This window comes from Wolffia australiana, chromosome 8 (assembly GCF_029677425.1).
Source record: "Wolffia australiana isolate 7733 chromosome 8, ASM2967742v1".
NCBI classification, from domain to species: domain Eukaryota; kingdom Viridiplantae; phylum Streptophyta; class Magnoliopsida; order Alismatales; family Araceae; genus Wolffia; species Wolffia australiana.
The window spans coordinates 11,674,936-11,700,732 of NC_135842.1; the positions used below are offsets into that span (position 1 = coordinate 11,674,936).

At 37.8% G+C, this 25,797-nt stretch overlaps 2 protein-coding genes across 2 annotated transcripts; one reads left to right on the top strand and one right to left on the bottom strand.

Moving 5' to 3' along the window:
* The first annotated feature begins 7,618 nt into the window (after nucleotides 1–7,618).
* Nucleotides 7,619–8,331, top strand: LOC144706910 (ATP synthase delta chain, chloroplastic-like). The gene has a single exon (XM_078579995.1). It carries the CDS (start codon nucleotides 7,687–7,689, stop codon nucleotides 8,029–8,031), a length of 345 nt encoding a protein of 114 aa, XP_078436121.1. The 5' UTR covers nucleotides 7,619–7,686; the 3' UTR covers nucleotides 8,032–8,331.
* A 10,057-nt stretch (nucleotides 8,332–18,388) lies between these two features.
* On the bottom strand, nucleotides 18,389–23,653 carry LOC144707126 (DNA glycosylase/AP lyase ROS1-like). The gene is made up of 18 exons (XM_078580243.1): nucleotides 23,599–23,653; nucleotides 22,906–23,544; nucleotides 22,748–22,838; nucleotides 22,254–22,431; nucleotides 21,429–21,508; nucleotides 21,096–21,180; nucleotides 20,920–21,011; nucleotides 20,770–20,838; nucleotides 20,614–20,650; nucleotides 20,452–20,534; nucleotides 19,836–20,228; nucleotides 19,703–19,739; nucleotides 19,562–19,619; nucleotides 19,336–19,475; nucleotides 18,971–19,036; nucleotides 18,756–18,870; nucleotides 18,622–18,660; nucleotides 18,389–18,525 (listed from the first exon to the last, which is right to left on the bottom strand). Exons 1-18 carry the CDS (start codon nucleotides 23,651–23,653, stop codon nucleotides 18,401–18,403), a joined length of 2,382 nt encoding a protein of 793 aa, XP_078436369.1. The 3' UTR covers nucleotides 18,389–18,400.
* Nucleotides 23,654–25,797: the final 2,144 nt, after the last annotated feature.

Below are 25,797 nucleotides of genomic sequence, written 5' to 3' on the forward strand. Positions count from 1 at the left end.
GAGTAGTTACAATTAAGGGGTCAATAATTAGATTAGTGCATTTGGCCCAGAGGGTCACACACGTACGATTTATTAGATGTTAGAGGATGTACTTGGTGCAAGTGGTTTTATAAAAAATCATAAATTATATGATATTAAAGTCCCTCAGCGAGAAATACCCATGCAAACGTGTCCTTGGATCACCCTCCCTTGTTCCTTGAGAGCCCGCCCTTCTAGATGTGATGGAAATGAAGAGAAGATCATCCCAGATCTATGGCAGCGGTAATTGAAAATAAATCAATGATATTTGATGTGCTGAGTAACTCATGGATATGTCTAGAGGTGATACAAATGGTAGCATATTTGACTCTGCATAAGGTGATTCAAACATGAACATGCTTTTTTCTAAAGCATGTTCATTCCACTGCCTGAAAATTCTCTTGGAACATAGATTCTGTCATAACCTAACAGATTGAAAATTAGAGGTAAAATCCACTTAATTTATCATATTTAGCAATATTTATCTTTACCTGGCTCATTGCCATCACTAGACAGGCGTAAGAGGATTCCATGTTTCTAACTCATCAAGGGAGCCAACATGGTATCATTAACAATAGGATTGATAAGCCAAAAATAGGGGTGAATTTTACACAATTTTAAACCATAGTCGTTGTCAATTTTAGCTTACACAATAAAATTTATAAAAAAGCTACTTAAGATGTGTAGTGATAAGTACGAGTATCGTCCAAGGGAAGCTAGTAAGGAATCCAATCGATGTTCTTCTTGAATAATTTGAACCTAATTGGGGTTAATTTAATCTTCAACAGAGATCAAATTACCCTAATTAGAGGAGAAATTTAGAAAAGGGGGTAGAATAGATGAGAGGAATAGAAGAAATAAGGGGCTCTAAATTGAATTAATTGATCCAATTAAAAGGATCAAATAATTCAATTAGAGATATTAAGAAGAAAATTTAGATTGGTTCTGTAGGTTTGATAATTCACGAATAACTACTCTGTTGGATAATGAAATGAGAAATTTAATCTCCTACAAAGTTAACCCTTTTATAAGTTTTTTTACAATTTTCTTGATATGCACTTGGAATAGCTAGGTAAATCTCTCAATTTCTCCTCTCAATCCTAGCCAGGGCTTGTACATGCCGCTCAAGCCAAAAGATTTAGAAGTTCAGACAAGAATCAAGAAGAACGATCAAGAGATTCAACGAACAACATCCAAAATACACCAAAAATTCAAATACAAAGAAGGAAAAAGTACCAAACCAGTTGATCCAAGCTGGAGCTCCTCTCTGTCTTGCAGCTGTGACAGAGCACCATCCAGAATGACCCCCTCCTCTCGAAATTCGGCTTTTATACTTAGGTTAAATGGTAAAAATTACCATTTACCCCTAATTAGTAATTAATTTATATCCATCAATATAGGCTTGATCTGAATAATCCAACCATACAGATAGAAAGAGGGGATCAAGCCGAGCAAATTCATAAAAAAATCATCTCAATTGGACTTCAAGATCAAACATTATAAATAAATGAATTTAAACCAATTTTAGCCATTGGATTTAAATTCATTTATTTATTAATTTCTTTCTTAACACGCCATGATGCGTCGGATGTGGATTGGCTGGCAAAATTTTGAATCTATTTTTAGGTTTGATCGTTGAGCGCCACGTACCCCCTGGGGAAAAATAAAGACAAAGAGAAAAGATTAAAAACAAATTCAAGTGGTACATATGATATGCATCTACGCGTGCGTTCTTCAACGCACGTGCAAGTAGAAAGATGCCACATCACCGCCCATGCGTGCACATTGTATGCACCGTGTGGGCAGTGAACTTATCTCCCGATGGCCTCTTTCATCAAGCGCCATCGGGTTCTCATCCGACGGCTGAGATGAGGCCACGTCGATCGCCCGAATATCTCTCCGGTGGTTTTGCATTAAATTCCATCTTAAAAATAGAAAATTGCTGCCCAACACCGCCCCAAAATCATTGTGTGTATGCCGCTTCCGCATTCTCTCTGCTCTGAATTTTCCTGAAATCACAAAAATACCAAGCCAATTTTCAATTGAATCCCTGCCACATTTACATAATGTGTCTATGCCACTATCGAGAGCTGTTTTTAGGGATATAATTGCAACTTGTAATTATGAAAATCCCCTGGAAGAGTAAAAATGGCTTTAAATTTTGTTTTCTCCTTATAAATATATCCTTTTCTTCTTTAAAAATTCATTTCTCACTTAAATAAATCCCAAAAATCCAATTAAATCCTAAAAAATCCCATAAAATTCCAGAAAATTCTAAAAAATTCAATGATTCATCCCCATAATAATAAAACTCAAAATAAAATTTTAAACCTGCCTTTTTCATTTAAAAATAATTATTTCAAGCTCAAATAAATCCCTTAAAATTCATAAAATTAACAGAAAATTAGGGAAAAATCAGAAATCACTTGAAAACATTATTTTCATATAAAGATATGATAACAACCCTTTTTAATCTCGTTAAATGCAAAAAAAAATTACTAAAGTGCTTGAAATAAAGACCAAAATTAGGGTGTTATCAAGGATTAATCAGTTTCTTAATGTTATGTATTAATAATATACATAGACATAGATAAAATCACAAAAACATATAGTTGAAACCAATAAAAAAATAGAAATATAGAGATAAAACCAACATGTGAGGCTTAGGCCTTTCTATTGCATTTCCAGCGTTTAGAAAAGCTTCACCTTGAACAATGGTCACCCACATAATCAGTCGTGTTAATGTTTTCATCTCTTTAGATGTTGAGCATTAAATTCATCTTGATATAAATTTCTAGGTCAAGCCAAGATTCTTTAGAGTCGAGGACAGCTGAACCTTGGAGTTTTGGCTGAATACTTACTAGATTTCTAAGACTTTGGAAATGATATAGAGGTAAATTACCTTATTTAGATCATTTTAAGATGCTAGACCGCTCCAATAAGATCCCCTAATGCCCTGTTAGATAGATCTGGACTCTGAACTATTCCTGATTCCTCATATTTTTCTTTTTATTTTGTTATCCAAATCTTATGGTTTATTTATTAAAAGGTGAGGATTGGAAATTTTTATTTGAAAAAAATTGATCCTATTAAAATTTATTATTGTGGTGAATCATTCTCAAACCTGAATAACTATCTCCCCTTAATTTTTTACTTTCAATATCCTTCTCCTGGAATTTTTATTTTTAGTTCTTTTAAAAAATAAGGGTTCAAATCAGTGATTATTTTGGATAGAGTGGAAGATTTCGTGTTCATGAGTCAAAGCTTGAAATTTAACTTTTGTTTGTTTTTTAGAAATATTATTCACTGAAAAGCTGAATATCACATAATTTTTGCATCTTTCCTGACCCTTTTTTAGAAAAATGATAATAAATGGACTCCTTTTGTGGTGGATCAATGACCCTTTTCAATCAGATGGAATGGCCAAGCCAATAAGAAAATGTTGGAGACTAGGGCCACGTGACAAGCTCCATTAATTTTTTTTACAACTTAGTAGAGTTATGTGATAGGGCTAAAAAGCTTGACAAGATATTGTTGAACAATCATTACCATATTTTACTTCATTAAAGGAACATGCCCATGAAAAATTAACAGTGATCCTGTTTTTTTGAACTTTTGTGACCATTTATGATGAAATAATAGTTATAAAATTCTAATTGAGAAAATCAAAAAGTGGGGGATTATATTTATAATTTTTGCCAAAAACATTTTAAAGTTGTAAAAATCACATAAAATGGAGAAAATAAAAATTCGGAGGAAAACTCTAAGTCCTATTATCCCACATGGAAGAAAATAAAAATTCGGAAGCCTATATGTTAAACGAGGTAATAATTAACTTAAAATTTCTCTTTATGCCTCTGAATCCTATTCTCCCATATGGAAGAAACAAAAATTTTTGAATTGTGTCTATTAAACGAGCTGATAACATATTTAAAAAATTCTCTCCCAACCATTGCACGATGACAACTTCAACGAATAAATGTATTTTTACAACCATTCCATGTGTGGATATCGAAATCTGATACCCAACTCCGATATCTGATATTGTCATCCCTCCCAAGAGACGGAGGCAGATGACGACATCGAGATGGATAACGATATCGGATATCGGTACTGTAGCAACCGATATCCGATATCGTTATCTGATATCCAGATATCAGTAAAAAGGGATATCGGAAATGTGATTTCTGATATCCGATTCAGCATCTGTCCCAATATCGTAATCCGATGTCAGTATCAGGACGGGTGAACACTAATGGATCCTTTCAAACTACAACATGTGATTTTAAAACCTCCTCATAATGGGACTCATTTTCTGTATTTATTGGACATGCAATATACATATTTATTCAAATCACATAACTCGAAATTTTGAGTTCACGATTGCTATGAGGAAAAAATAAGAGCTACCAGTTTTTGGATCAAATTAAAATTATAGAGCTACCAGGTCATATATAGAATCATCGACAAGCCATTAATGAAATGCTACCTTCTTTCATTTAGAGAAGTACTATATATATCTCTTTCACAGGTCTTATAATTTGGATTGAAACATCATCACATATAAACAATTGATGAAACCAAACTATATAAACCATAATACTAATGCCTAAGAAGGCTCCATCTAATACTTATGCCCAAAAACATCATAAGGAAATAATTAATGAAGGTTCCAATTCACCATAGAAGTAAGTTAGAAATGTCAAGATTCATCAGTAAATCTATCTTACCAAGGATCTATCACTGAGAGAAATTTATAAAAACGAATACGTGCGTTAACATTTAGTAGTATACCACATTAATTTTTGCTTTGGATAATGATAATAATAATTACAAATAACATGAAAAAACACTAAATAAAGAATAAGGGATTATGTTAGATCAGATTTGGCATATTTGAAAGTTCCAACCTGATGTATATTACATGGAAATCAAGCTAATCACACTTCAATATCATGTGTTAAGTTCATTGAATAAATATGTCTGTATGAGTTCATGCGATGACTCAGTGAATTATGATGAAATCATAATATAATGAGCATTAGTCTTTAAGCACATATTTCAAATATTCCTATTCAATGGACACTCGAGATAGATATGAAACAATCTTGATAGAGTAGAATAGAATTATGTGATTTTGCATATACAGTAGGTGTGGCTAGTCTTGTGGCTATTATGGATGGGACCCTTAGGACATATACTGGGTACTCTTTATGGGAATAGTTTACTGAGTTGATCCCTATAAATCCCTTAATGATAGCATACCTTAACATTTATCAGGTTGCTTCATTTCATGATCATATAAGTGGTCTGTTTACCTGAGACACAAATGACATCTTGTGCATAGACAGCTATGTTTTGACTAAGATGTATGAGTCTTTGATCTTGGGATTTGAACATGCTTTAGCTTAGATGTGGCAAGAAGATCATGAAGGTGATCGAGTGGTTGTAATAGGATTGTCCACCCTCATTATAAGAGGAGATTGGCTCAAGAAATGTGATATATAAAATCTCTAGAAAGGGTAGTGAAGATATTGGGGAAGACATTCTCTAATAATCCCCATTACACATGTGTACTAAATAAATGACATTTGGGTTTGACTAATAACTATACCCTAACTCATTTGAGAGTTTGGCGGGGACGCAGGATTATACAATTACAGTAACAAATCATGGTATAGATTCCATGAGATATTTCAATCATTGATCAATCAATCTATATGTCGACACATATAGAGCACAATGTGTAGCTTTAAGAGCAAAACGTGTAGCTTGACACCCAATGGGCTGGAAACTAAACTTATCGATTGGATTAATTCAATCATTTATTTATCAATCTATATGTCAATGCATTTTAATAAGGTTGGTTAATAATAGAGGCTCACATATGTAAGATCAATGGAAGTTGTTGGATATACTTTAATCATAAGGACTTTGATGAAACATCCATAAACAAGTACGAATATGGGGACACCCATTTTAGGTGCCCATGCCACCAAGACCTGCTCCCCCCTCCATTTTGTTTCACTCCACTCACTCCACTAGAAGGTCTTGATGGTCAGAAGATAAACTAGATCTTGAAGAAGACTTAAAGAAGAAGAGGATACCCTATAGTCCCTTGATCGTGTGAATACTTGTAGAGGTTGGACACATCAACGGCTCGGACAGGTTCTCCCAATGAGAGAACTAAGGATGGAATTCGTTCCCTATAAGATAATGCAATTATCCTTTGCATTATAGATCATTTATGAAATGAGTTACACCTGTTGCACGAAGAAGATGTTTTCAATCATGCAATCAAAGCCCCAGATCCCCACATAAATACCATACGTTTTTGACAAACAGTTTCTTACACTAGCACCACATATTTGATAGTAGTCATATCCTCCAAGGACTATGGGTTTTGATCTGAATCATAGTGGACTAAATCATACTAGGACTGCATCTATAATGTTGAATTCTTGAGATGCTTGCATTTCATATACGATTAGTAGGAGCAGAATGACGACTAGTGTCTGAGGAGTTTCCTAATTTAGTGAGGAATATGCACCAAACATATTTAGGTAAAATATACAGGGCAAGGATCTATAAATAGATAACTCAAGAGAATCTCCATGGCGTACTGTTATGTGCTATACCCCAAATACTGTAGAGAAAGTCAGGAAGAATTGACAAAAAATCGCCAATTTTGCTAGTTCCAAAAAAGGTGTGCGAGTTTTAAGGCAGCGATAGTATTGTCCGCCCACACTTAAATGACACTCGGGTGCATTAATTCCTTCGAAAGACCTAAAAGACAAATTAATCATTCTGAAGTTATTATAAAAAAGACTATTTCTCCTAAAAAAACAATATAAAAAAACATCAAAAAATAAAATTATTTCTCCCACGGTCGAAATAGTTAGGTCTCCCTCAGATTATTTCTCCCAGTGGTGGAATATTTGGGGTCAAAGAAGTGCAGTTCTTGCTTCAAGAAATCATGGGTTTCTCTTCTTCTTGTAATACGAACCAGTTTTAATGACCTCACACACTGTTCGGATGCATACATTTAATTGTATTTTCTCCCAGAAATAGAATAATCTGCCTCCACGAAGAGCGCCCTTCCTGGTTCTCAAAAACTCCAACGTTCTCTCTGAAAATCGCAATTTGTCGGCCATCTGTTCCAAATAAATATACGGATCATGGTCAGTAAAGTCGATGGATGCTTCTAGGTTTCTTCAAATTTTATCATTTTTTAATTTGTAATGTTTTTTTATTGGCCCACCTGAAGACCTGATACTTCTCATCCGCGGATCGCTCTGTTAAAGATCTGAGGTTCGCAAAACCTCCACGCCGCCACTTCCCAGCCTTCGGAAATATTCCAAAAAAAAACAATTCTTCCCCAGAACAAAGACAAATATCTCCGGCTACGGTCCATGGCCTTGCAGCCCCATTTTCCCATCATTTTCCCTCCACAAAAAAGAGAAAAAAATAACGCGGCATGATCCTTACTGATTGGGTAGAAGATTTCCGCGTGTGGCCGCGAAGCCAATAGACGAAGGATAGAGAGATAGAGAGAGAGAGAACCGCGCATTATTTATACGTTACGTGGCCTATCCTCGTTTCCTTATCCACTCCTCTGTCTTTCTCTCTCTACAGAAACCCGGGTAGACTTCGAAACCAAGCGGAGAGATGTACGCCTTAAGCAGGGCGGCGTTGGCGGCGAAGCCGGTGCACATCGGAGAAGAGAGCTCGAAGAGGGTGCGCAAGGGCGAGCTGGCGTTGGCCGTGTCGGTGGTGTCGGCCGTGAAGCTGGAGAGAAGGCAGATGGAGCAGATAGAGAGGAAGATGAGAAGGCTGACGGGGTTTCAGGAGCTAAGGATGGAAAGTACAGTCGACCCTGCTCTTATCGCTGGGCTGGTGATCAGCTACGGCAGCGGAGAAGGCCAAGTGATCGATCTGAGCGTGAAGGGACAGCTCGCGCAGATGGCGGAGCGGCTTGAGACGTGGGACAAGAGGCAGGGCTGGGACGTGTGATTTGTTCTCCCAGGGAGGTGGTTTTTCTTGGGTTTTCGCCGGCCTCTGGCTTTGAGTTTTGTATAGAAGGCAAGAGCGGGAATAAGGAACTGCCCCGGGCTGTGTTTGCCCCCCTTTGGCTTCCACTGATATACTACTATTATAGTGAAGTATTCTTAGTTCTTGTGAGCGAGGGTTGACTATTGGTGCGGATCCTGTTTCTTAAAATGGGAAATTACAGGATACACAGTCTCGGCATTATGTCATATTTAGCATATTGGCTCAAGTGATTAGTTGTGATATCGTGTTTTATATTTTTTATGATTTGCTTTGAAGCGCCCAGTGAGAGGACACTTCCTTGTACTCCGGAGTGTAGGCATTATGCCATGTTTAGCATAGTTGCTCGTGTGATAGCCATATCGATTTTCTATTTATCTTTTATTTTCTCTGGAGTGCTCAAATGAGAGGATGCATGTCTTTTAGTTCCTAACTCTCCAGCGTATAAGGAACTTCCCATGTATTCCCTAGAATATTCGATCAGAAGCAATGGCTAAAAAAAAAAAGATTTAAAAGATGTTCTACGCTAAGCTTAGAAGTGATGCGAAATGGTCTCCCTTAAGATTCTTGCGATGGGGATCTGAGAGCTACCTAAACTCACTTCTGGAGGAACAGTCACAATTTATGGTTTGTTATGGAATTTTGTGCAACATGGTTGATCAGCTATAAACCTTTTATTTATATGCATTAATAAACTCAGTGTTATTTGGACAGTTGTTAATATTTTTAATTTAGTTTCCAAATATTTATATATACTCAATAAATGACAGAAAACTATCCGTGAATAAGGTTCATGTATGTAGACAATCAGTAGGTTGATTGAGTTGAATCCTACAAAATAAGCTCAGAAGACAATCGAGAAATGGCGTCCATGTAGAGCTCCACTTCATACATATGAGAAGGTGACTCTCAGACATTCACCTCAATCAAAAGTTAACTGGATATTTTATTTTGATGCAACTGAGTATAGGACATCACTCTAAGCTCTTTCTTTGTTTTAAATTTTTTGGGCAGAAAATGTTCTTCTGGAAAGATGATAATGAGCGGAATAGGAGACTTTTATATCAGATAGTTGAGGATAGTATAAAAATGTTCTCAACATGCCTAGTATGAAGTAGTTAGCTTTTCAATTTAGATAAAATATCTGTCGGGTTTGGTACTAACTGTTTCAGCATAATTAATAAAAAAATATTTTTTAAAATCATAACTTCATTGATAACCCTGTCAGGAACTAGATCAAGGTATTATTCACTTGATTATATAAATAGATCATCTTAGGTACCTGCTAAACACTTAAAAACACATTTTTTAGTCGTAGTTCATCTGGTGCTTGTGGACTCTAACACTTCCATCAAGGGTTGAAGTAAATAATTCTACGTACAAGATACCATTTTTGAGTGGAGCACAGCTTTGTGAATCTAAGAGAGTTTTAAAAATCTAAATGACTTATGGATATTTCCATCCACTAAAGGTAAACTAAAAATTCTGTATTAATCATTGAGCTAGAAGGCTTCATATTTCAATGGCTGTTTTTGTGGGAAATGAAGAATTGAGATAGAATGAAAAACTATTCTGCTATCTACTATGGCCTCATGAGGAGGCCTAACAAGCTTAGGTTGGATACCATTGAATGCTGTCATTACTCATGAGGAGATAGCCAAGAAGTTCATCAAGGAATCTTCATTAGATTGTCTTACATCTCTCTTCAACCCCTTGTCTCTTACCTCATTTGATCTATCTTCCTCGCTCCATCTCCTTATAGAGATATAAAACTTAGGAGAATCACAGCATGGGCCAAGTAGATATTTATCATCCGGCATTTCATTCCCTATTCAATGATTGATCCTAATATCAGGCTACTAAGGTCCATTAAAACAGAAACACATATAATACATCAACTGATGTAATACAAATCATGAATGTAAATCAACATTTTTTAAGGAGTTATGAAGTCATTTAATGAAATGAAGTTGCATTTTTATGTTAAATTCCATTTTTATGCAATTTCTCATCCATTATGCAAAATTTCCCATTTTTAATGAGTTTTTACATTGTTAAAAAATATTATCAAATTCTTTGATTAAGTAGAAAGAAAAAATAATAATAATGATAGTATTAATACTAATAATAGTAGTAGTAATAATAATACTATAAAACAAATAAAAATATGGGCTCTCTAGGAGCTGCCAACGCGCACACATCCAAGGTAGGCGCACCACAGGCGCCAACAGCAGCCACAGCCAAGGCCGCAACCAGCACCCGCAGCGCAGGCACAGCCAATGCCGGCTCCTCAAAGCGACCCAAAGGAGAGAGTAACCCGCACCCAAGGTAAGTAATGGTTTACTTCAATTCATATTGATAAGGTTTTCGAAATTTATTTACTATTCCAACTTTTAAAAATCGGCAATATGGGATTTTGAAACAGAACTTCTCAAACGCAATCAGGCCGGGCCATGGATGGCAAGAGAGTGATCGTGGCCCATCGGGCCGCGACCTTAAAAAGAAAATAAAAGCAAACCAGACCAAGCTTCGAGCCAACCCGGCCCGAAGCCTGTGATGGTTCGGGCTTTTATTAAATATGACTATATAATCTTGACCGTCAATCTTCTCTTTGAAGATTGAATGGTCAAGATCAGATCCTTATATGTTTTTTCTTGTTTTTCTTCTGTTTTCAGGTGACAACTGAGCATGGGGTGTCGATGTGGACAAATCACGCGTGGGCACGTAGTCAATCAAGGCTGATGTGGCGGCGCTGATGGAGCAGGGTCCACCGGAAATAAAGAGGGTCCACGGCTACGATTTGGTCGTAGCCTTTGAACCCACTAACAGAATATCGAACGGTCAAGGATAAACCTGACTGGTTCCTTCCCACCAACAACCCCCCCCCCCCCCGGTTGTCTCCGTCGCTGAAGACTTCACTCCGGTGATAAAAAGGTAGATCTCCGCCGGTTCATGGCCGAAGACGACGACAGAAAGATCCCACATCAGTCAGGAAGGTCTTTGGACCGTTCATGACCTATAAAGTGCAATAAGTCGTCAAAAAATCTATCTTTCGCCGCCAAACTCAAACACACTTGTGAAATAAAATTATGGAAGGGAAGATCCTCCTTTTTCATTTTCGTCCAATTCTCTCGGTCGAAGGCAGTGATAGTGGCACGACCAGAAGGGAGAATGTGAAGAGAGTGATAGAAGAAGAGAGAATGAAGAAGATTTACCTGGAGGGAATACTTTGATCGGGAACGGAGTCTGAAGCCAACGACGACTCCAAGATCGCAAGGAGTTCCCAATCCTCCATCTTGTTCTCATCTGTCTTGAGTCTCTAGGTCAACGACAGTGACGGAGCCGTGACCTGAAGGGAGACTGACGAGGGAGAAGAGTGGAAAAAGGAGACATTCAAGACTACTTACCTGCAAGATGACGTGGCTGGAGACAGGTCAGGAGTTGTTGACGACCTCTATCCACTGCAAAAATCTGGTAAGTAATTCAACTGTGCTTTTTATTTAATTGATATATCATTCAGTATAGGAAAGGATTGAGTAATCATCCTCAATCCAATTCTCAAAATTGAAATAATTCAATTTCGAGCAAAAACACAAAAGGTCGAAACCTCTCTGGTGCATTTCTTAAAACACTTGATCGACTCATCTTCTAAACGATTTTTACACCACCCTTTTAAATACTTTTAAATCAATTAAAATTCTATAAAAATATATAATAAAATATGGGAAGATAAAATTCCTAATCTATATGCATAATTAGATAAAACATCTTAAAAATCATTCTCGTTCCTCATGAAAAATCCATAAAAATCCATTTACTTCATTTAGGCATTTTATTAAACACTTTTCCTTTGTGCATTGATCCTCAAAACTCTCCTACCAAATGACTTCTAAAAATTATCAAAATTTTTCCTAAAATCATTAATATTCATCTGCCACAAACTTATAAAATTTGAGGTCTAGATAAAATTATTAGGCGGGATTTCATTATAAATTCTTCCTTGTTCTCTCCTAGATGTTACAACAAACACCTAGTGGTGTTTGTTTATCAATATTGTAGAAAGTTCCATTGAAATATATTAAAGCTTCACTTGATGTTCTTCTAAAGATTCAACACAATTCCTAATTCTGAAAGCAAGTGAAGACTAATAATCATTAAATTCCCTATTAGTATTTTCCTATTAGACCCTTCTTTTTTTTACCCTCCAACTCATAGTTAATATCAACCCTAAGAGCCCATGCCTGTGGATATGACCTTAACACTATAAAATTCTGAGTAAGTTTACAAATTAAATAATTTTATTTGATTGAAGCAAAAAAAACAACGACACAAAATTAGCACAACCATTTTCGCCTTCGTCAAATTGGCGCTGTTGCCGGGCATTGGCATCTTTTGGAGTAGATTTTCACTGTTGAGTTGGATTTATTTGGTATATTTTAATTTTAATTTCATTAAATAAAAATATATTTTCTTACTTACCAAAAAAAACTTGAACTTGTATTCACTTACTTGCTTGAATTCAATTACCTAATTCATTATTATCTTGAGCAAGTGATTGTGAAATTCCATTTTTATTGCTGGAAAGGAGTTGGCAAATATCAAGGTAAAATTTTATATGACTTTCAGATATTAGACTATTTCATTTTAATTTTTGATGATTAGTATATGCGGCTTGAGAATTAATGTCCAATTTATATTGATTTACTTCATTGGTGATAATACGATGCGTATTTTATTGAAGTTCAATTTCCTCCCGTATTCTACTTATATATTTTTTTTATGTCTAATACTTGACTATATAGGTGGATTAGGAACAACTAGATAGTGATTATCTCACAGTAGCTAATGATCTTACCCTACTTCACTCACTATGTTGAGGAAGTCGACATATATTGTTGCTATGGAGGTGTCCTCTACAATGCTGTCATCTATGGAATTTGTATAGAAGCTTACCCTATGGCCTGGAATTATCAAATTCTGGGTAGACTATGCCCGGAAGAATATCCTAGGTCAATGCCTTATAGGCATGGCACTAGCATTCTTGCATCTTTTAATGGAGGCACAAATTTTAGGGTAGAGCCTTTCATGATTGATCTCTTACCAGTTTTTCATGGATATCCTATGGAAAGTCCTTATGATCTTATTTCAGATTTCCTCTAAGCATATGGCAATGATCACCTTTGTCACATCCCACTTGAAACTGTTAGGATGAGACTATTTCCCTTCTCCATCAAGGGTGCAGCTCATGAGTGGTTTATGGGAGTAGCTAGGGATTTTTATACGTAGGACAAGGTAGAGTATGAATTTCAAATGAAATAAGGAGGTAATGAAAGAACAAGCTTTCATTGATCATACCTTGGGGATAATTATGAGCATTCATACCATGATGGAAATAGTACAGAAATTAGAGATCGAAGGCATCTCGAACACCTCCATCTATTTGAGGAAAACCAACACTATACTTGTGGGTACCAGAATTCACCTTATGGAGAGAGTTTTCCTTCCCCTGAGAAGGAAACAAACTCAGAAAGATACCACTATTATCTTAGCGACGAATCCACACACCCCATGGATGAGCATTATTTTCCCCCCGCCGAGCAATCCGTGAGGGATATGATGATGAAGATGATGGAGCAACTAGAGCTAATCAACAATAGTAATGAAAACATGATAAAAAGATTAGATATATTAGAAGTTCATCTTTGTAGTGAAACCAACTTATCCTCTGACGAAGGGATGATAGAGGACATAGTACACCCATCGAGCCAACATTTCCATTAGGACCTTAAACTATCCATGTGCATGGAGGAGCATGAGAACTTAAGTGATCACTACCCAGTCCCTAAGGACCAAGATGATCAAATTATGGATGAGGTTGATGAGTCTATGTGCCCATCTTCATTCCTTATTGTTTCAGATCATGACAGTAAAAATATTACTGCTACTCTTGACTCTTATGAGGAAATTGAGGAACAAGATCATCAAGAGGACACAAAATAAGATGGTGATGAAGGAGAAGATAAGGAAGAAATCATCATGCATCCTCATCCACTTGACTATGAGGAGCGTAATGCACTTGGATACCCTTCACTAGAAGAATTTGAGCCAAACATGTGAATCACATTTCATATTATTTTAGGAAGTTGACTTGGAGTCTATTCACCGATATTTTTAGTGGTCAAATACTGCTTGACTCCTCACACTTAGTCAAGGTACCTTTCATGGGGTTGAAGACCTTGACAAAGTAAACTTTAAAATACAAATACATTCACATGGGGATAGAATTTCTTTTGTAAATTTTTATGAAGTCTGGCTGAAGACTATAAATTCAGTGTTTACTGTGAGACAACCCAGTCGTCTCATTGAATTTGATTTTCTCAGTTAGGTTTTATCCCGTCCTAGATAGAGTTTATTTTTTTAATAAGCGAATGAAGAGTTTCAGGAAAATATGGATGCGATTGATATGCAATGACGAGTTTCAAATATTAGTCTGCCATAACCTCTAGATACTTATATACTCATATGTATGAACATATACCAAATAGAGAAAGTGTGAAGTCTATCCTAACTAGATAATGCATTTCATTGAAGCACTTATGCATTCAATCGTAGCCCATCATGTCTTATGCAAATTCTGTCATGCATGATCACTTAGTATATAAGAACATATCTCACAAGATTGAGAATTTTTTGGTAAACTGTGAAGAGAGCAGCCTAAGTGATGAAGGTCAAGGTGGAATCGTGGTCGAGTCCAATGAGCTAGGGTTTAGATATTTCCAAGGGTGAGTTAAGAACACCTAGTGTTCTATTCAGACATCTAGCGAGAGTTTTCCACATGAGAATGTTGGACATTGGCCTGTTTAGTGGGATCCATTGGACACACACCTGTCAAGATATGGTCATATTATTAGATGGCATGCATGCGTTGGGTTCTAGGGTCCATACTGAGACAAAACATTGAGAATTCAAGAAAACATAATGAAACTTTAAAGCCTATGATTAAAACACCTGTGCACAGAACAAATCCGTGATTTGTCATTTCCTTGAGCAAGACAGGTTGATTTTTTTATGTGTCCAAATGTTAGACATATCTGCAAGGTTCCTAAGATGTTGAATCTCCTTGTTCATCTTGTTGATCCCTTTTATCATCCCCCCCGTTGGCATTATGTGACTCAACATTTGTACATAAATATTGTGAAACATGACTTGAATCCACAAACCTTGCTCTTCTTGAAGTAACAGTGTCTTGAATCGACATAAATAGCTTCTCTAACCCTTGAGTCCACAAGCGGTTCTGTTTGAGTCCACAATCACTGAAGCACTATCTAGCAAAGAGAACACTCTGAGGGGAGAAAAAATAGTTTCCATGAAACAAAAGACTTCAATGATGTTCTTTCAAGGGCACAGGGGGACCTTATCTATGCCACACCAAGGGGAGGGTTGTCCATACTGACGACAATACCCATGAAAAGACAACTCAAAACACTTAGAAAAATAGCTCTGACAAGTTAAAACAGAGGACTAACAACATGACATGCCTGAGCAGAGATATTCTACATATTTTGAGCATGTGAAATATATCAGAATATATTTTGTGGCTCAAGAAAATCCTACCAAGAAAATAGAATATCTGCTCCTGCAACAAGCTGTAGCATAGATATTTTGTAGGATTATGTGAGAGAAGAATCTGCTGGAGGATTCTATCAATGAATAATATGTTAGGGGATTCCGTAAGAGAATAATCTGTTATAGAAAAATTTGGGAGAGGATTTTGTAGGTCTTTAGGTACTTTTATACAGATCTCGTCAGTTTCTAGACGGATCTCCTTCTTGAGCCACCAATTGCTAATGGTCCTCAATAAGTGAGACTCTGGGCTACATCAATTTATGTCATTTTCATCACATCTAGAGTGGAGAGGAGGCAAGGGGAGAAGGGAGAAGAAGAGTGGGCTACTAACTGCATATCATCAATCTGGTCACACCCCACGTGATATTATTATGACCTTATACCCATCTATTAAGTTTCATCAACTTGTAGAACTTATGGTATTTGGATGTGACTGTTATGCTCATGTTCATCCAAACCAAAGTAATAAGTTTTCTCTAAAGGATACTATATGGATTTTTGTTGATTATTCCAACAACAAAAAGGCCTTCAATGAAGCTATGTTTTATGACACAGAGGTAGCTCCAAACCTTGTGCCACCCTTTCTATGAGTAATTCAAGATCTAGGACCGAGGCCTCATCCTCATCTATTGGAGCCTCCTCCACTTTCTCTGTTTGAAAATATCAGAGTTAGGATATCTTCTCAATTAAGTTATGGTACCTTTTGCAAAACCCATTTCTTGGCCATGAGATTGTTACTGTTATCCAACGAGCTCCTCAGTTGTGGTCGAGTCTCTCGTTACTTCAACACTGTACCAGGAGGAATATCAACTGTCTCACGAAAAATATCATGCTAATGAGTCCTCAAACAATGATGAACATTCTAATACACTATTATCTACTGATCCAGTTCATGAGGAGACAACTTCCTTTCCTTTCAGTCATATTTTATTGCATCAGCATGTGTCAATTAATCATGAAACATTTTTAATGAATCTTCAGCAGGTCAACATTCGTAATACACTTCATGAAGCCATTGCTCATCCTTAGTGACAGTGGGAAATGTATGAAGAAATGACAACACTTCATTCAAACCAAACTTGGGACACGACCTTAGTTCCTAACAGAATGAAAGTAATTAGATTTATGTGTCTGTGCAGTTATATATTGTTTTGATGTAAAACTCTAAAGATATGAATCTTGACTATTTGATTAGGGATATACTCAGAAATTTGGCATAAATTATATAGAGACAATTGCAGAAGTTTAAAACATGAACACTGTTTGAATTCTGACATACCTAGAAGATAACCAGCATTGGGACTTTTTCCGATCTATATGAACCCTCCTTGATGATAATCCCTTCTAGTCCTCTATGGGCTCACAAGAAAGTCCTCTATGGACTCAAATAGTCACCTAGGGTATGATTTGAATGATTTAATCGAAACTATGGAAGTACCAGTAAAGTAATGGTGAGCATACTCTGTTGTGCGAACATATATCACCTAGAAATACTGTGATGCTAATGGTACACATTGATGACATTATTACAACTGGGAATAATTCTGGTGGTGTTACTCTCCTAAGAAAAAATCTTGCTGGTAAGTTTGTTAGGTATCTTAACATTTTTTCTTGGCATTGAAGTGTCTCATACTCCTGAGGGTATTATTCTCTCGCAGGATAAATATATTTATGATATTTTTACTGAGATTGGTCTCCTTCTATGTCAAGCACTCTTCACTCCGATGGAATCAAATATAAAACTCAGACAAAATGAGTCTGAACCTACCACTGACCAATTAACCCATCAACACCATATTGGAAAGCTGATTTATGTCTACCATATCTGACCTGACATTTCTTGTAGTAGTAATTCCCTTAGCCAATTTATGTAGTGTTCTGAAGCTCTCTTACCAACAAGCTGCACTCAGGATTCTCCATCCTCTTAAGGAAACTATGAGGCTTAGCCTTATCTTCCAAACAAGTAAGCCACTTTCTCTAAAAGTTTACACTAATTATCATCATGTTGACTGGCAGGTTGATTGCAGAAGAAAAAGTCATTTCCCTCTCCAGTAAGAAAGCTGAATTCTGAGACTGTTTCCCTATGGGTCTGTATGTATGTATATGTTTCATATTCATGTGAATGAAATATGTATTTTTGTCTTTAGGAGCACAACTAAACTCTAGTTTCCTCTGTGCCACAGCTGACTGAGACAAACTTTCGACAAACTTGTCTCTATGAGGATAGGCATGTAAGCCGGATTAGGAGGCAACGAGCGAAAGAACCTTTACTTACTTTTTGGACATCAAGGTTTTTAAATATAGATGTAACTTGAATACGAAATGATAAAATCAACCAGCCTAATGAGATCATAAATGAATAAAGGTAATGGCAAATCACTTACACATGCTTTAAACCTTATTAATTTATATCAGAAACGGCCTGTAATGGTATAATGAGTAATACCCACTCTCAGGGTCAAATGAATTTTAAACTCTAAGGGTCAAATAAAAATCCATTAATAACATCGACTTATACAACTTTACATTGACCGTAGGAGAAAACAAGAATGTACAATATTGGTTCAGACACCAACAGGAGACTGTTCCAAGAGAGAAAAACCCAAAATTATGTATCATCGATGCTCAGCAAGCCAACTACTCAATCAATCAGTAATTTTGCTTTTTGCCCAAAAAATCGTAGTAAGCAAACCCTTTTTTCTGGGGCCTACTCATCATCCATTTCTACATTTCTCTTGTTCCTGGTCACCTTGCCGGCTGGAGAATGCAGTCTGGGCATAAGAGGCATTGGCCCACGTGTCTTCCTGTCAAAACCCCTCACACAAACAAATCCTGGCAGAGAATAATTTAAAATTTCCTATCCAGATCTCTCCTGATGTAAAAAATATAGAATAACTTCATATCTACAGCGTAGTGAGTGAGACTCACCTCTCCAAAAGCAGCTCTGGATCCCTTGAATTGCGAGGCCTAGTGAAATACAAAGAAGAGCTCCAGAAATAGAAAATTTCTGACTTTTGTTTCCTAATTATTTCTCTTCCAGTTCTATATTTACCAAAAATTACCTCTGAATATGGCCGAAATGGAAGTGCCAAAGTATACGGTTCTTCTTGGCAAGTTCCAAATAAGCGATCTGCAGACCGCAAGAGGGACGAGGCTGGTCCTGTGATCTGCAAACACCTGGACGACGAAGATTTTTAAGTATATTCATTTTTTTTCTCGTTCATTTCTCTATCAAGGATAAAACTTCTTGGGTTCTGATACCGCAGAGAAAGCTTACCTCGTTGACTTGGAAGTAAGTCCCATTAAGCGGAAACTTCCCCACCATTGCCGTTCGACAAGGTATCTGAAAAAAGGTAGATTCATCATAAATTCAACGATATAATTTCATGTATAATTATATGCGTTGAGCTCCATATGGGAGCATTCAATTTGCTGAAGCAATTCAGTAAGGAAGAAAGGGAAGAGTAAGAAACCACACTAGAAGGAACCCGCTTAATGGAACTTACTTCCAAGTCAACACGGTAAGTTTCTCTGCGGTATCAGAACCCGAGAAGTTTCTCCTTGACAGAGAAATGAACGAGGAAAAAGAAATGAAGGACCCCACTTCCAACGATCTATTATCCTAAGCAGAAAAAAAATTACCAGGAGAGTTCCTCTGACAGTTTGACTCTGTGATTCCATCACACAATTGCATGGAAAACAGGATTTCTGGTCACAAAGCTTCTCGCTACTCTGGGGACTGACACAGGATTCTGTAGCCTCTTCTAATGGGGAAGTTTCACCTGCCATTTTTTAATAATCTAGGTTAAGACGATCCATTTATATAATTTTACAAAGTTAGATTCAAATAACTAGAAAAATAATCCACCTGGGGACCATATTGCGAGGAGATAAGGGCAGGGGTCTGGCGCCTCTCTTTCCGCCAACTGAAAATGTTGAAATCATAAGCTGGACTTATATACATACCAATAAAGATAGAAACTTTATTACTGGGTCTGCTCTAACGCACTTCTCCCAGCAATGGGTGTGAATCAGGAAGCTCATATCTGCATGAAGTTTTCAACAAACAGATTAATAAGGCTAGGAGACCTTTTTTTTCCAAATGTGTTTCAGCTCATGTTGAAGTAATAGAGAAGGCGTACACATGGTGCTCTGTTCTCAGACGGCCAATGTTCTTCAGCTTGGGTGGGGGTATGGAAGCAGCCTCCTGGTTAATCATCACCAGTGCTTTTGAGAAATCAAAGTCTTGGAGATCCCCGTTGTTTTTCTGAATATAGTCTTGCAGATTCTGCGAGAACTCCTCGGTGTTGAGTCTTATAACAGGAATCTCATCTGGGTCAACATTCATCAAGTCTTCGATGTCAGGAATCTGAGGAGATTCAGGCCTGGGGGAATCTGGTTCTTCGACAATGGGCTCATTATTTCTACTGGAACTGGTCTGGTTCGCTTCAATTTGAGGAATTGGGGGTCCTCTGTGCACCATAAAAGTGGTTGCTAGTCTTCTCTCATCAGGACATGGCAGAGCAAGTCTAGAGCTGCACTCAGTTCAAGTAAAAATAATAAACCATGAGATCCAAAACATTCTTCCAGTTCAAAGATTATGCTTTGTTCTCCTAAGTTATTGCAATTTAATGTGCCTATGAATTCTAAATTCTAAATTGGAATTATTCAGGCCGATCAAACAAGAAACTAATGCATAATCTTCTTGAAATTTAAATCAGAAATAATTCTCTCGGGATTAGTTTGATGGGCACATACCTTGCAACAGCACTCGCAAAATGTTTGCACTCCCCTCGCATGGGGCAGGCATTACAGTTAGGTCTTATTTTCGTGCAGAAAACCTGAAATGAGTATTTTATTTTTATGAATTATAGGACTTGTCTAGTGAAGAAGAAAATTTTGCCTCTTTTTATCAGGTACCTTTCCAAAGGTAATCATCTGATAGTGCAGCTCATATCTAGGTGGTAGAAAATAAAACAAGACACTTCTTAGATAATTTTTAAAAATAAATCAAGGGGAAGTCATGAAAAAATTTCATTTTCCTAGTTATTGAAGATGCTAGCTTTGATATATTACAGGGTCCGCTGATCCAGTGTGCTTAGTCGAGGCCAAAGGTACTTTTGGATGGTCTCCAAATTGGGATAACTATTAAAAATAAATAAATATTAGACATTTAAATGAGTTTTTTATTTCTTTGAATAAAAAAATGATCTCTGAGTAACACACAGGTCCAGAAGGTGCAATTGCAGAGACTCAGGCAAAGGCTGCAGGGGTACCCAGCCCAGTCTCACACATATTCGGCCCACATTTGTATCAACCTTTGATAAAAAAAGAGTCAAATTGATCACGGTTAATCATTTTCATTGTTAAGCTTTCTACTTCCTTGAGATGAAAAAACTTACTGGGAAAGCGAGATGGTGGAGGGTCAAAAGGCGCACACATTCAACGCTCTTAAGGCCCAGCCCTTGAATATTCAGGAGAAAATCCCTGGAAAACCCATAATCCAATTAGATTTACATTACATCCAGTCCGTTGACCCAAGCAGTTGACCCAGATCGTTGTCTGAAGAAACCTAGAATTGAAAGAGGCTCAACCTGCATAAGAGTGATTTAGGGTTCATTACAGGGTACTTATAATGGGGGGTAGAGAGCGTCTGAATTGGGTCCATATTGATTGGCTATTGCATAGAGATAGAAGAGAGAAAAAGAAAGAAACCCATTCAACATTGACCTTACTTGGCTTGGTCCGGGGGAACATCCCTCAACCACTCCAGATCAAGGCTCCCACGCTCCTCCTCCAAGCGCTCCAGAAATCCCTTCAAAGTTTTTTAAAAAAACAAACTCGGAAAATTTCCAACTTGGAAAAAAAGGTTGGCATCTTCCGTTTTAGTTCACTTTGATCCATCTGAAAAAAATCATAAAGAAGTTTCCAGCTCTAAAAAAAAGCTCCAATCCTTCTTTGTAGCTCAATTTGATCCCTCAGAAATGAAAAAATCTATAAGAATCACCGACACCAAACTAAATGCAATTTTTTTCCCAGCACCACTTTATCCGTTGAAAAAAAAAACACATCAAATTTCTAACACCAAAAAAGGTTGCAATGTATCTTATTAGATCACCCTTGATCCTTAAAAAAACGCAGAAAATTCAATCAAGAAAAGCTGTAATATTCTTTCAAGATCACCCTAATCCCACCAAAAAGAAAAGAATACACAAAAAAATCTCCAACACAGAAAGATATGCATGCTTTCTTCCTAACTTCCCCTGATCCCCGGAAGTTATCCACAGAATTTTCCAACGCATAAAAATGCATTCTTTCTTCGAAGCTCAACTAGATCCCTGAGAGTAAAGAAAAAAATCCACAAAAACTCCATCATAAATAAAGATCTAACCTATCTTCTTAGCTAACTTAGATCCCTTAAAAACCACAAAACAAGTTACCAATATGGAAAAAGGCAAATTTTCTTTCTAGCCCGTCTTATTCCATTAAAAAGTAAAAATTCAACCCTTAAAAAAATGTTTAACGCAGAAAAAAGGCTACAATCTTCCTTACAAGCTCACCTTGATCCTCCTTGCAAGCATGTTATTCATCCCCCTGTCTCTGATGGTGCTGGAGATCTCATCAATAGTAGCTCGTCTAACAGCCCCCCAGTCTAGAGAATCCAAAGTCTCTCTACCCTTCTCCGTCGCTGAATCAGTGGCAAGAGGAAATCTTGCCACCATGGACATGAAAGCAGAGCTGTGGAAACAAATCATCAGAAGCTTGCAAGTAGTGTTTTTGCATTTGTTTTTGCCTCGAAGACAATGATGATGAGATCGTCATCAACATTGTCCTCAAAACGCCAACTGACATCATCATTAAAGTAAATGACAATGAACTGTTGAAATACAATATACTGCTTAAAGAAGTACAATACAACTGTCTAGCGCTTGAATCTATCATGATATCCGGTCGATAATTAGGCCAGCATCAGTTGTTGTGGTTGATTTTTGAAGCACTACTTACAACTTAATTATAAAAATTAGTTAATCGGATTATTTCTTCGACAACATACCTGGATAGATGATCAGACACGTTTTGAGTGAGAAAGACTCCGATTACGGAATCCAGAACAGACCCCTTCCATGGGGAGAATCCCCGGTTGCCTGCAACATCATTAACGCTTAAAAAAAATCTACAACTTCCGCCTCAGTTTAATCGTCGAGCCCAAACCTTGAACAAGGCGCATTTTGGCGATGAAGGTGTCGACACGGCCGCTAAAGACCTGCCTTTCATACTCCCACAACTTCTCCTTGTCCTCGCCTGGTGGGTCAGCGATTTTACAAGTATACACTACGATCGCTGAATCCGAGTCTATTCCCCGGAAGATCTTAAGCGGCTGAAGATCAAGACGAGGACTGCGTTTTATAGAAGTCCTCTTTCTCTTCGGAATTTCCTCCCTCTCGCCAGCTTGAATCTGGCCATAGAAAAGTGGCCCGTGTCTCAATATCGCGAGCTTCTTTCTCGTCCACCGAATCAGATCTCTCTCACTCCACCCGCCGTCTCCTTCCAGGCTGAAATCCAGACGGCGTCTCACAAATCTTCCACTTATCCTCTCTGTCTTCTCCGCTTCTTCTCTTCTATGCGTGCTCTTACCAAACGCGTCGTCGATAGAGCTCTCCGGCGAAGGTTTGGCGGGTTTGGGAGTCGACTGTTTCGGCGTTCGCGGGGACTTAGCTTCTCGCACGACCTTCGGCCTGTGCTTCTTCCTCTGCGGCGTCCGACGCGGCGACTTGCCGAGCTCCGCTTCCTGGGTCTTCTCCTTAGTCTCAGTAATGGCTCGACCTTTTTGAAAAACAAAATTCCACTTAAATCAGCGGCTGAGCATGCATGCATGTAATCCAAAACTCGGGGTCGGTAACTCACAGTCGGCAGTTCCTTGGCCGAGGACGAAGCTCCCCTCCAATGGCGGAAGAGACATCGTTGAAGTGAAGAACAGAGAGAAGAAACTGGAGAATAATCCCAACCGAGAAAGGAGGAAACCCGCTATTAATCTGTCTGCACGTACGACGCGACGTCTTTGCTGCATGCACGTTCAGTAGGTGAACCCTGCACGAGACACGTGTACAGTTTTGGAACGCTGAGTAAATAACGAAACGATCGTTGATGTTGTTTTTCTGGTTTTGATCAACATTATTAGAAACCTGACATTCGGTAATTTTACCTCTACGATTAATGTTTAGTGGATAGTTTCAATATTATTGTTTACCAATTGAGCCATTCGCATCTCAATTCGATATTTCTCACGGTATCCATTATCCGTTATCGCTATCCACTAAACAATATCGATGTCCGCGTAAGTTATCTATCCAACGTCAACAATCGTTATCTGATATAGTCTGCTTACGGTTTTTTGGATAACTAAGCCATTCGTATCCGTTATCTGTTATCGCTACCCACAAAATAATATCGATGTCCGCGTAAATTGTCCCGCCAACATCCACAATCGTTATCTGATACAGTCTGCTTTCGGATTTTTGATAACTGATATGGCCCATATCTGATAATGGATATTGCGTGAGGACAACGAGAGAAGCATCCCATTGGTAACATATTTTTCATTGTAGATTTTCTGTGTTGAAACCAATAGAGTGGCATTATAAAAAAATTGAACTTTCCTTTCATCATAATCCCAAACCGAACACAAAACATACAACAGAGTTGAGGTGTCCAAGTGTCAAGAAGAAGGACATAGTACCCATATCGCCATCATCTTCAACACCTGCCGCCTGTGCGATCTTGAAGCTTTGTGCAAGAGAAGAACGAGGAAGAAGAAAGAGAGAAGGGAAGAAGAGAACACGAGGAGGAGAAACGGCCTTAGCCTTGAATCTTTATTAATTCGCAAGCCGATCTCCAACATTATGTTTGTATTTGTAATGATATAACTATTTGTTATATGGTTAGTTGCTACGTTTTAATCATAGCCGTTACAACGATATATAACGGCTATATTAAAACAAATCATAGCCGTTGGATCTGTTTGCCTATTCTACGTTTAATCCTACTTCTATATTGAATCCTTTCTAAGTTTAATCCTGACCGTTCTATGTGTGAACCTATATTTGATCCTAGCCGCTAATTTCCATAACGGATATACAGGTACGTGTCTTATTCTTACTACTCTAATCTTTTATGTTAAATCCTATTCATCCATACCTGTGTCTTCGGTGCCACGTGACCCGTCTAGCTGGCGCTGGTATGTTGGGAGTTTTTAACTCCTTTATCACCGCCAACACAGTCAACACCGCCGCCTGTGATCAAGCAGCGGTGCGACCTGACGTTCCATGACATTTCATCATGATTTCCTACAGGCGGCGGGCTCCATTTGAATCTTTCTAATTTCTCTATATACATAAGGAACATCTGTGCCTTTATAAGGACATGTATATCAGACAATTGGGCATTGGTTTTCATTAATCTTAACTCAGATATTCTATCTTCCCCATTCTCTTCATCGTTCTACTCTCATTTCTCATGGTATCAGAGCATCCTCTGTCCAGGTTTAAAGGTTCCTTCGACGAAGGAATTATTCAAAGACAAAGGCGATGTACGAGATCGCGCGAGAGGCTTACACATGTTCCTCCAGTTGAAACCAAGCTTAACCGAGGCAACTATCCCTTGCGGAAGAACTGCGTTAAAGCCACCGTTGTTGCGCAAGGATTAGGTAAACACCTCATGCATGACAGACCTACATCTGCAGCTCCATTCTCAAACCCAGAAAATCCCTGGTGGAAGAGGGACATGGCTGTAATAGTCATCGTGATGTCGTCTATGAGCGACGAAGTGCTTCCCATCATAAAGAGTTGTTCAACAGCTCTAGAAGCCTAGAGAGTCTTCAACATAGAGCTCTCTTCAAGAACCGAGTCCAGAGTTATGGAGCTAACCACTCAACTACACAACATACAACGAGGTACACGATCCATCGATGAATACGTTCAAGAAATACGCAACGTTAGCCACGCGCACTCGCTGGATCTGGTGAAGTGGTCAACGAACGCACTCTGAAATTCATCTTACTCCGGGGTCTTGGATTAAGGTACCAAGCTTTTCGCACTAGTGTGAACA